A 12115-nucleotide genomic window follows, 5' to 3' on the forward strand; every position below is an offset into this window, starting at 1 on the left:
CTAATTGGATCTTTCCAGCTCGGAGCCTGCCCGGGCAGTCCGAAAAAATAGGGAAAGGGGAAAAGAGCAGCTTGGGAGATTTTTTTAATGGGAAATCTGGTGCTTCCCAGAGTTGGAAAAAAATGTGGGAGTGTTGGAGGGATTTGTGATGGAAGCGCCGGGTCTGGAATGGGATTCTGGCACCTCAGTGTGGTCCCAGTTTGAGCCATTCGGGGTTACTGGTGCCAGGTTTCTGCCGTCTGCCATTGCTGTGCCCTGTGTTGGATCAGGGATTGGAATTGGCTCTGGCACTGGGTGCCTTTGGAGGGTGACCTTGGGATTCCAGGGTGTTCTGGGATTAAGGAAGCTCAGCCTGCCCTGGGTGCCTGGCCTTTCCAAGGAGCTGTGGGATTCCAAGGAGTTCTGGAATTCAGGGAGCTCATCCTGCCCTGGTTCCTGGCCTGCATTGGAAGCTCTGTCCATCCCTATCACTCTGGGGCCCATCCTTACGGATCCTTTCCCTGTGTCTTGGGAGCCTCCTCGTGGACACATCCCACCACCCCACCCCATCCCACCCCATCCCATCCCATCCCATCCCATCCCATCCCATCCCATCCCATCCCATCCCATCCCATCCCATCCCATCCCATCCCATCCCATCCCATCCTGTCCTGCTGGAGCACTGAGTCAGCCCTGACATTGCTTTCCAAATTAATTCCCTCTGGAGAAAGCACCAAGGGGGGATGAGGAAGGATCCATCCCTGTTGTGGCTGCCATGGCTCCTTTTCCTCCAGCTCCAGTTGGGAGAGGAGCTGGGATGTGGGAATCCACCTCTGAATTCCCTGCTCCCTGGGAAGGGATGGAAGGCAATGTATTTTCCCTCCAGCCCTCTCATCCTGAGCAGCAGGAGTTTTCCAGGCTGGGATTTTCATGGCACATAAGGGCTGGATTTGGAGACTTTGGCTCTTGTGCCGGAGCCTCTCCCAGCTCCGCCGTGTCCTTCCCAGCCGCTGGAATTTGCCCGGCGGCGCGGGATGAACCGGGGCCGGCGCCCGGCTGCCCAGGCCACTATGGATTTGTGGAATAAATCCGTGGAGCGTGTCGGGAAGGGCCGGCTCCTCCGCCCATCGATCGCGCTGCGCCGCGGAGCGGCTCCGGATAATTGCGCCGGGCGCGGGAGATGGATCGTGGCTCTTCCCTAATTAACTCTGGGATTAATCGCTCGCATGGAGGGAGCTGGCAAGGGAGAACTCCGGGATGGAAATTCCCTGGGCATGGAAGCCGTGCCGCCCCATCCTTGCCAGCTACTCCGGGGGAAGAAAGGAGGGGCTCCCTGGCGTGTCCCAGGACCCTGTCCCTGTGCCCCATCCCTGTGCCCCATCCTGTTCCATCCCTGTGTCCCATCCCTGTGTCCCATCTCTGTGTTCCACCCCTGTGTCCCATCCCTGTGTCCCATCCTGTTCCATCCCTGTGCCCCATTATTCCCACCCCATCGCTCTCGGGAAGGCTGATTCCAGTTGGGAATGCTGCCCATCTCCAGAGCCCTGAGTGGTTTCCCGATGGTTTTCTAGGGCATTCACCTGTCTGGTCCCCTCAGATGCTTCCAGGGATTCTCCTTTTGGGGTTACAACAGCAGCAGTCCCGGTGCCAGCACTGCTGGGGACCAGGGCTGGGATAAAACGGGGATGGGTTTGAGCAGGGAAGACCTTTTCCCTGGGAACACCATCCCGGTGCCGGGGAGAGGGAAGGCTTTGGCAGACTGGAGGATTTTGGGAATGTCGGGCAATTTTTCCTGCGTCTCACGGGAGCTCTGGGGAGCTCTAGGAGAGCTCGGCACAGCAGCGATGCCCGGGGGGATTTTGGGAAGATCCCAGTTCTTGATGCAGCCGGGGCTGGGGGCAGTGGGGACCCATCCCTCGGGGAGCTGCGCCGTGCCCGAGCCGGGATCCGGGTGCTGTTCCCGGGAATGCGCCGGAGCCAGGAATGTGCGGGAGCCGGGGCGGCTTTGCCAGCTCTGGAGCGTCACGGGGACGGCTGCGTCACCCGCCGCTTCCACGTGTGGAGCTGGGCAGGATTTGGCTGCCGGGGAGGATTTGGCTGCTGGGAGCCGAACCGGGAGAGCTGTCAGGGAGCGCGTTTTCCCGCCCGGATTGCGCTTGGAATGCGCGGCTGCTGCAGTGGGCTGGGCTGGCCCCGGCACGGGAGGGGCAGGGGGCTCTCAGGGATTATTGCCGCTGAAACCGCCCCAAATCCAGGCCCCTCTCCTCTCCCTGCACCCATCGCCCTCCCAGCCCGGCGCTTCCATGGTTATCCCGCTGCAAGGTCAATCCTGCCCCGGGGGGCTCCGTGGCCCCTCCGGCAGCCGCTGGAGCGGGAGGGAGGAGGGAGCTGGGTCCTGCTGGATCCGCTCCTGGCGGTGCCGGAGGCGCTGGAGGCTCCCGGGGGCTGCTGTGGAGCATCCTTGTTCCACATCCCGGCCTTTTCTAGGAGGGATGAAGGGAGGATGGAGAGGTGGAGGGCGTTAGGGAAGCGCAGCCGGCTCCGCTCGCCATTCCCAGGAAGTCCCGCTGCCCGCAGCAGGATGCGTGCGGTGGGGGGCCTGGGATGAGCCGGCCCTCGGCAGGGAAACCGCTGATCCAGGGGGACAACGCTTCTCTGGATCTGCCCCGCGGTGCCTCCTGCAGCCCCCATCCCGCCGGGATCATCCCGCACACTCCGGCTCCCATCCCCTGGCCCCCGCCAGGTCTCCGGGAGCCTCCTCCCTCCGGCACGGGAGGGACACGGGGGGCACCCGCCGCCCCGAGCCCCCCGCCAGCGCCTTCCCAGCCCCCCCGGCCCTTCCACCCGGCACGAGCTGCCGGGGAAGTAAAAATATTCCCGGGAGCGGGTGACGCCGCCGGGCCGGGAGATCCGCGGGCTGGCGGGGTATTTTTAGCCCGGCAGGTCTGGGCTGCCACCCACCCCCCATCTGTCCCCCCCCGGCCCCCCCGTGTCCCCGCGGCCCCTCGGAGCCCCCCGTGGGATGAGGGAATAGCAGGGAACGGCACCGGCGCGGCCCGGAGCCCGCCCCGCCCTCCCCATCCCAAAGGTGGGGCTGCTCCCGGCCCTTCCCGGCGGGATGGGCGCCCATCCCCCCTCTTCAGGCAGCCCCCAGGATGTCCCCTCTGGGATGGGGACATGTCCCCGCCGCCTGGGGTCCTGAGGCTGGAGCATGGGATGTGCCTGGAATGTCCCATTGTGTCCCCCCAGCCCATGCTGGGGCTGGAACTGGGACAGGACCACGGGGGATGCCTCCCTCACCTTGGGACCAGCTGGGGACAGGGTGGCAGGGGCCACACCCTGGGGACAAGGAGCTGGAGACAACCTCGTTGGGACCCTGGTCCTGGGGACAGTGAGGCAGGAACCCCATCCTGGGAACAGCGTGTTGGGAACAACCTTGCTGGGACGCTGATGCTGGGGACAAGGCCAGGGACCATGTCCTGGGGACCCCATCCTGTTCCCCCGTGTCCCGGCACCCTCAGCTCTGTGCTGGTGAGCCCGGGCAGTGAGTGCCGGGCTGCAGGGTCCCCGTGGGGTGCCAAGTCCCAGTGGGTTCCAGGTCCCGGTGTTCTCTCCTGGGTGCTGGGTCCCGTGTTCCATCCCTGTGGGTTCTCGGTCTCCATGGGTGCTGGGTCCCAGTGGGTTCCAGGTCCCTGTGGGTTCAGGTCTCCATGGGTGCTGGGTCCCAGTGGGTTCCAGGTCCCTGTGGGTTCCAGGTCTCCATGGGTGCTGGGTCCCAGTGGGTTCCAGGTCCCTGTGGGTTCCAGGTCTCCATGGGTGCTGGGTCCCTGTGGGTTCCAGGTCCCTGTGGGTTCCAGGTCTCCATGGGTGCTGGGTCCCTGTGGGTTCCAGGTCCCTGTGGGTTCCAGGTCTCAGTGGGTGCTGGGTCCCTGTGGGTTCCAGGTCCCTGTGGGTTCCAGGTCTCCATGGGTGCTGGGTCCCTGTGGGTTCCAAGTCCCCTTGGGTGCAGGATCCCCATGAGTGCAGGATCCCCATGGGTTCCATGTCCCTGTGGGTTCCAGGTCCCTGTGGGTGCTGGGTCTCTGTGGGTTCCAGGTCCCCATGGATGCAGGTCCTGTGGGTTCCGGGTCCCCATGGGTGCAGGTCCCCGTGGGTGACATTGGCGGCGGTGGCCACTCGGAGCCCGTGCGGTGCCGCCGTTCCGGGCTGGATGCGCTCCCGGGAGCGGAGCTGCCGGAGTGATTTAATCCACCCTGACTGCAGCTGACCTTGGAAAGCCGCCCAGGCGCAGCTCCGGCTGTTCCGGGGGGAGCAGAGCCCAGGGGTGCCAGGGGGTCCCTGCACCCCCAGCCCTTCCCGACCCCTCCACGGGCACGTCGCCCTTGGATCCCAGGAATGCTTTGCCTGCTGTCCCCAGTGCCGGGGCTGTGGGGTGACAGTGCCACTTCTGGTGTCATGTGGAGCCCAGCCTGCCCTCAGATGATCCCGGGTGTTGTCCCTGCAGCTCCGTGTCCCTCCAGCTGAGCAGCACTCCCAGGGCCTTTCCCAGCTTTCTGTGTCTGGAGTGTTCCATGGGGGCTGATGTGATCCAAGGGGGAACTTCATGGGATCATGGAGTGGTTCCAGCCCTGCTGTGGCAGGGACACCTTCCCCTATCCTGAGTGGCTCCAAGTCCCGTCCAGCCTGGCCTAGAGCACTGCCAGGGATCCAGGGGCAGCTGCACCCTGTGCCAGGGCTCCACGTGGCCTTGTGGAACCTCATCCCAATGTCCTTGTCCCTCGGATCCAACCTGTCCAGGTCCCTCTGCCTCTGGGCACATCTGATGCAGTGGGATACAGTGGGACACAATAGAGGGCTTTCCTGTTGAGGAGTGACCCCATCCCATCCCATTCCATCCCACCCCATCCCATGGATCCCATCCCATCCCATCCCATCCCATGGATCCCATCCCATGCAATTATCCCATTATCCCATCCCATGGATGGATCCCATCCTATTCCATCCCACCCCATCCCGTGGATCCCATCCCATTCCATCTCACCCCATCCCACGGACCCCATCCCATCCCATTATCCCACGCCAGTCTCTCGTGACTCCTCCCCGAGCCCCGGGATCCCCCGTTCCCCCCGGCTGCTCCGCTGCCGCCTCTCCCCGTTCCCGGTGCCGCATCCCCAGCCAGGTGTTTCCCACGCCAGCCGCTCCTGAGCCAGACATCTCAAAAGCCCTGGAGCAGCTGAATTCCCAACCTGCCTCTCGGAGTAATCGGCGTCTCTTTTTCCCCTCCAGTGGTTCCGACGGGAGCTTTGCTGCGAGGAATCGCTGTAACCGCTCCCCTTAATTGGCTCTTTCCTGCTGGAGCCCCTCTCTGCGCGGAAAAGCCGCGGCTCCGGAGCCCTGCCAGACGCTCCGGCCCTGTTTGCATTTTGATGTTGGTTTAATGAGTGATTTTCGGGATGAGCCGAGGCTTTGGAGGGGCTCAGGGATGCTCCTGCCTCGCCTGTCTGGCTGCCTTTGGCTCAGCGCGGCTCCGGCCATGCGGAACGGGAACAGGAACAGGAACAGGAGCGGGAACGGGCCTGGGAAAAGTCCAGAGGGGCCAAGGCCAGCCCTGGGGCAGCAGCACTGGGGTGTCCCCAAAGATCCCCACATCACCCCCGTGTCACCCCAGTGTCACTCCCTCTACCCCAGAGCCTTGGGCTGTTCCAGCTGATGCCAGGAAAGCATCGAGGATGGAGCTTCCCTGGGGAGCAGAGGGGTGGGATTGGGTGAGATCTTCATGGAAATGGCGCCTGTTGCTGGGAACTGCTGGGGGGTGATGGCCTGGAGGAGGGAAGATTCCAGGGGGATCTTCCAGGGCCTGCAGGGGCTCCAGGAGAGCTGCAGAGGCACTGGGGCCAAGGCCTGCAGGGACAGCACCCAGGGAATGGCTCCCAGTGCCAGAGGGCAGGCATGGATGGCATCTTGGCAATGAGGAATTCCTGGCTGGGCTGGGATTGCCAGAGCAGCTGGGGCTGCCCCTGCATCCCTGGCAGTGCCCAGGGCCAGGCTGGACACTGGGGCTGGAGCACCTGGGACAGTGGGAGGTGTCCCTGCCATGGCAGGGGTGGCACTGCAGGGGCTCTGGGGTCCCTTCCCACCCAAACCATTCCAGGATTCCCTGATCCCTGCATGGCCCAGCTCACCCCAACCCTGGTGCAGTGGGAGGTGATGCATGCAGCAGGATCTGCCCCCGAGGGGTTCCCAGTCCCTGTGTGGATCCCGGAGGGTGCCAGCGTTGTTCCAATCCCTCCCTGATGTGTCAGAGCCGTGGGGGCACCGTGGGATTCCAGGCTCGGGGTGCTCCCTGCCCTGCCCAGCCCTTCCCATCCCTCCTGGAGACCCTGATTCCGGGGCACAGCCCTGGTGGAGCAGGAAGCGCCGCTCTCGTCCCCCTGTCCTGGCGGGAATGTCGCGTCCATAAACTGGGAACTGCCGGGGCCGCCGCACCTCGGGATCCCTCTGGAGCTCTGGGGACACCTGGCAGGTGCTGGGATCCCAGCTGGGATCTCGTCCTGCCTGGACGCTCCTGGCTTAATGAGCCTGGGAGCTCTGGTGGTGCCAGAGCCGCTGGGAAACGGCTCCGTTCCCTGGGCATGGAGAAGGAGAGGGGCTGGAGACTGGCAGTGGGAATGTGGGCACGGGGAGGATGGGGATGGGGATGAGGGCCTGGCTGTCTGATCCCGGAGATTTGGACATGGAAAGGATGAGGATGGGGATGAGGATGAGGATGAGGATGAGGATATGGGTGAGAATGAGGGTGAGGATGAGGATGAGGGCCTGGCTGGCTGATCCTGGAGATTTGGGCATGGAGAAGATGAGGATGGGGATGAGGATGATGGTGTGAGTGAGGATGAGGATGAGTCTGGAGATGAGGGCCTGTCTGGCTGATCCCGGAGATTTGGGCATGGAGAGGATGAGGATGGGGGTGGGGGTGAGGATGAGGATGAGGGCCTGGCTGGCTGATCTGGGCCCTGGTGCCAGCCCTGAGCCATTCCCTGTTCCAGGTGAACGTTTCCGTGGATTACATCCGCCCTGCCAGCAGCGCCACCGACACCGTGCCGGCCTTCTCGGAGCGCACCTGTGCCACCGTCTCCATCGGCGGAATGTGAGTCCTCCCCGGCCTCTGCCCTGCCCACCTGGCATTCCCACCCTGCCCGGGCTCTGTGGGGTCAGAGGGTGGCTCGCTCCCCACTTGGCTTGGGATCAGCCCCCATTCCCGGCATCCCAGCTCTGTGATCCTGTGGGATACATTGGGGTGCTGCTGTCTGGACCCACCACACCTGCCCCCCTACAGCTGCATCAGTTTTGGGGGATATCAGGATCAGGTTCCCCCAATCTGGCTGCCTCAGGGGTGGCTTTGGAGGAGTAATCCCTGCTGTGTATCCCGGGATGTTTGTCCTTCCCCTCCCTGGTTTCCCTTCTCCATGAGAACGTTCAGGAGTGGGGCATGTTCCAAAGCAGCTTCCCCTCAGCCAGAATTTGTGATTTTTCCCCCTCAGGGCACGGGGTTCTGGTGCCTCTGGCACATCCCTGTGGATAGGCCAGGCCTTCAGCACATCCCTGTGGATAGGCCAGGCCTCTGGCACATCCCTGTGGATAGGCCAGGCCTCCGGCACATCCCTGTGGATAGGCCAGGCCTCTGAGCCTCCGCACATCCCTGTGGATAGGCCAGGCCTCTGGCACATCCCTGTGGATAGGCTGAGCCTCGGCACATCCCTGTGGATAGGCCAGGCCTCTGAGCCTCCAGCACATCCCTGTGGATAGGCTGAGCCTCCGGCACATCCCTGTGGATAGGCTGAGCCTCCGGCTGGCAGCGGCTCCGGGAGCTGCGTAGGGAGGATTTGTCATAGGCCCTTGGTTGCTTTCCCAGTTTTTTTTCCCGGTAGCAGCTATTTTGGAAAGCGCCCAAAGCGCTGCAGCGCTGCCTTTCCCTCCCTGATCCAGGGGCTGCGAGAGCTGCACTTCCCTTCCTTCCCTTCCCTGCAAAACCTGGGAGAGCTCCTTCTCCTGCTCCCCAATCCCAGCGCTGGGAGAGCTGCCCCTGCATTCCCGGGATGTTCCACAGTGCCTGCACCATTCCCGGGATGTTCCACAGTGCCTGTGCCATTCCCGGGATGTTCCACAGTGCCTGTGCCATTCCCAGGGCTGCATCCCGGGATGTTCCACAGTGCCTGTACCATTCCCGGGATGTTCCACAGTGCCTGTGCCATTCCCGGGATATTCCACAGTGCCTGTGCCATTCCTGGGATGCTCCACAGTGCCTGTGCCATTCCTGGGATGCTCCACAGTGCCTGTGCCATTCCCAGGGCTGTATCCTGGGATGTTCCACAGTGCCTGCACCATTCCCGGGATGCTCCACAGTGCCTGTGCCATTCCTGGGATGCTCCACAGTGCCTGTGCCATTCCCAGGGCTGCATCCTGGGATATTCCACAGTGCCTGTGTCATTCCCAGGGCTGTATCCGGGATGTTCCACAGTGCCTGCACCATTCCCGGGATATTCCACAGTGCCTGTGCCATTCCTGGGATGTTCCACAGTGCCTGTGCCATTCCTGTATCCGGGATGCTCCACAGTGCCTGCACCATTCCCGGGATGTTCCACAGTGCCTGTGCCATTCCCAGGGCTGTATCCTGGGATGTTCCACAGTGCCTGCACCATTCCCGGGATGTTCCACAGTGCCTGTGCTAATCCCAGGGCTGCATCCGGGATGTTCCACAGTGCCTGTGCCATTCCCAGGGCTGTATCCTGGGATGTTCCACAGTGCCTGCACCATTCCCGGGATGTTCCACAGTGCCTGTGCCATTCCTGGTGCTGCATCCCGGGATGCCGGGGGTGGAACAGAGCAGGGTCTGTGTCCCGAGGCCTTTGCCAGGCTGGGATGGAGCAGGGAATAAAGCCTGGCTTGTCCTCCTGGAGTGCCCGCCCGGCATCTGGGCTGGGCTGAGCCTGCTTGGGATTCCGGGCGCGGGCACGGCGGCGCCGGGGCGGGAGCCAGGGCAGGAGCTGCAGCCCCAATCCCAGCTCTGGGCACTGGGACTGGGGGGGCTGGAGCACAAACCCAGCTTCTCCTGCTGGTCCCTGCTCATCTCCCAGCCCCTATCCCTGCCCACATCCTGCCCATTTCCCTGCCTGCATCCCTGCTTGTGTCACTCCCTGGATCCCAGGATCCCTCCATCCCACTTCTCCCTTCCATCTCCTCCAAGTTTTGGGCCTTGATCCCTGCCTAGGAATGCTGGTGCATTCCACAGCATCCCAGAGCATCCCATAGGATTCCAGAGCATCCCACAGTTCTCCACAGCATCCTCCACAATTCCACAGCATCCCACAGAATCCTGCATCATCCCCGGGAAAAAAGCTCCCTAGAAATCCCTAATCCCACATTTCAGGAGCACCCTGTGCTGTAATTCCAGGTGCAATTCCTGGCAGGAGTGTGGGGCAATCCCTTCCCTGGGGGCAGCAGGGCTAGATGCTGCAGTTTGGGGGGTGGGATGGATTCAACAGCCCTGATCCTGATCCTGATCCCGATCCTGATCCTGATCCTGATCCTGATCCTGATCCCGATCCTGATTCCGATCCCAATCCATGCTGGGCACCGGCTCTGGTGGGATGAAACCCCTCCAAAACTTCCTTTGGGAAAGGAAATATGGGAGGAGCTTAAAAATTGACATTTTTGGTTTGAAGTTCCCTAAATGGCATTTTTCAGCCTAAAGAAGATTTTTCCCATTGTATTCCCAGTCTTTAATGTGGGATCTGGGATTAACTGGGGGATGCTCCTTCCCTGCAGGCCACAGCTCCAGCTCCATTCCAGAGCTTTGCTGGGAGGTGGGAATGGGGGATTCTTCTGCTGCAGCTGGAATTCATGGGCTGGAATTCCTTCTCTGAGCCATTATCCCTGCCTCCCTCCCCCTCGCCCTCCTTCCCTGGGCGCCAGGATCAGTCCCCGTGGGAATTCTGAGCCTTAAAACCTCTGAACCCCGGAGGAATTTGGGCTTTCCCCGGGATTTCCAGCCCAGGGAAGTGTTCTGGCACTGGGAAGCAGCCAGATTTCATGGCTGGGAGTGCTGGGAACGCTGCAGAGCTTCCGGGCTCTCCAGTGGCCCAGGGAGGGGACGCTGTTCCACACCTTTTCCAGGATGCAGCTGGGATGGGGAATGCAATGTCTGGGATGAGGGGTGGGATGTGTTCAGGATGAGGAGCAGGATTTGACTGGGATGGGGATGGGATGTCTGGGATGGGGAATGTCAGGGAGCTCTGGGAGCTGCCCTGGCCCTTCCCTGGCCTCCCCCAGCTCCTGCTCCTTCCCCAGCATTCCCGGGGTGCCCGTTCCCAAGGTGCCCATTCCCGAGGTGCCCATCCCTAGGGTGCCCATTCCCAGGGTGCCCATTCCCAGGGTGCCCATTCCCGGGGTGCCCATTCCCGGGGTGCCCATTCCCAGGGTGCCCATTCCCGGGGTGCCCATTCCCGGGGCGCCCATCCCTAGGGTGCCCATTCCCGGTGCTCAGCATTCCCAGGCTGCCCGCAGGTGCTGTGCCCCTTCCAATCCCGATTTTGATTCCTCCCGTTCCCCTTGCCCCCTCCGGTGCTGGATTTGCCCTTCCCCCCACTCAGGAAGGGGCACACCCGGGATTCGGGCAGGGATCAGCCCCTCCATCCTCTGGATAGATCCTCTTTTTTGGGGATACTGAGGGAATTAGGAGGGGGGGCGGTGACTGGAGGAGAATTAGGGAAGTGCTGGCAAAGGAGAATTCATGGATTTGCTTAGAGCAGTGGAATGTGATGGATTCACCCCTGCCTGGCACAGGCCCCCCTTGCTGATCCCAGAAATCCCAGTTCAGTGGGAGAGGCTGCTCCCAGTTCCTTCCAGTGGAAATGGGGGTGGGGGGTATCCCTGTCCAAGCCCCCCCCAAACTGATGCCCAAATTACTTCCCAAAAAAAAGTGGGATGGTGGAATCAAGGAGATTCCCGTGGGCTGGGGGCCATCACCCCTCAGGTTTGGGGGGGAATCTGGGGGTGGTGCCCCCCCTCCCAAACCAGTGCCCACCCCCTGCTCCTGGAAAAAAGTGATGGCATTGGGAACTCCAGGAAGAGGCTCCTGTGGCCTGGGAATGCTGAGCCTGCTGGGTTTGGGGTGAGAGGGGAGGGGAGTTTTGGGGTGAGATGTTTGGGGTCCTCCTGGGAGGCTTCTCCCTGTGGCATGAGCCCAGTTTGGGTCCCCCACTGTGCCCAGAGGGCTGGGGTGTGTCACTCCAAGGCCTTCCCTTGGAATGGGATTGGGATGGAATTGGGATGGGATGGGATGGGATGGAATTGGGATGGGATGCAATTGGAATGGGATGGGACTGGGGTCTCCCTGCCCCATTCCCACCCATTCCCACCCCGTTCCCACAGCAACATCGCGGAGGCGCTGGTCAGCAAGGGCCTGGCCACGGTGCTGCGCTACCGGCAGGACGACGACCAGCGCTCGGGGCACTACGATGAGCTGCTGGCAGCTGAGGCCCGGTGAGCACGGGGCTGGGGGGCTGGGGGGCTGGGGGGTCCCCTGTGCTCTCCTTGTCACATCCTGTGTCCCCTGTCCTGTGTCCCCCTGCCCCATCCCTGTGGTTTGAGGTGATTCCCACACACAGCTGTCCGTGTCCCTCTGTCCCATCCCAGCCCATGTCCCTGTCTGTCCCCAGCAGTGTCTCAGGTACACCAGATCCAGGTGTGCACAGCCCAGCTCCCCATGCAGAGGATCCCATATCCTGGTGCCCCCCATGTCCACAGGGATCACCGTTCCCAGCCCCAGGAGCCCCCCAGGTGTCCCCATGTCCCTGTCCCTCATCCCACACTCCCACTGGAATGGCCATGGACACCCTTCTCTGCCCGACCCCGCTCTGGAGCCCCCCAGGTGTCCCCATGTCCCTGTCCCTCATCCCACACTCCCACTGGAATGGCCATGGACACCCTTCCCTGCCCGGCCCCGCTCCCTCCGGAGGCGGCTCCGTGGCGGCTGAGCCCGGTGGGGATGGTGGGATCTCAGCTCCTCCTTGGCAGCAGATCCCGGCACGATGCCGAGAGCCGGGAAGAGCAGCTTGGAGGGGGCTGCGGCGCCTCGCCG

General features: G+C 62.7%; 1 protein-coding gene across 1 annotated transcript in view; it reads left to right on the plus strand.

Annotated features, from left to right (window-relative positions):
- SND1 (staphylococcal nuclease and tudor domain containing 1) overlaps window positions 1–12115 on the plus strand; it is a 76742-nt gene that overhangs the window by 42032 nt on the left and 22595 nt on the right. The window contains exons 12-13 of the mRNA XM_030960023.1: window positions 7023–7123; window positions 11407–11517. Of these exons, the coding sequence (XP_030815883.1) occupies window positions 7023–7123; window positions 11407–11517 (212 nt within the window). The remainder of the gene's footprint in view (window positions 1–7022; window positions 7124–11406; window positions 11518–12115) is intronic.

Source organism: Camarhynchus parvulus, chromosome 1A, assembly GCF_901933205.1.
Source record: "Camarhynchus parvulus chromosome 1A, STF_HiC, whole genome shotgun sequence".
Classification (NCBI taxonomy): Eukaryota; Metazoa; Chordata; class Aves; order Passeriformes; family Thraupidae; genus Camarhynchus; species Camarhynchus parvulus.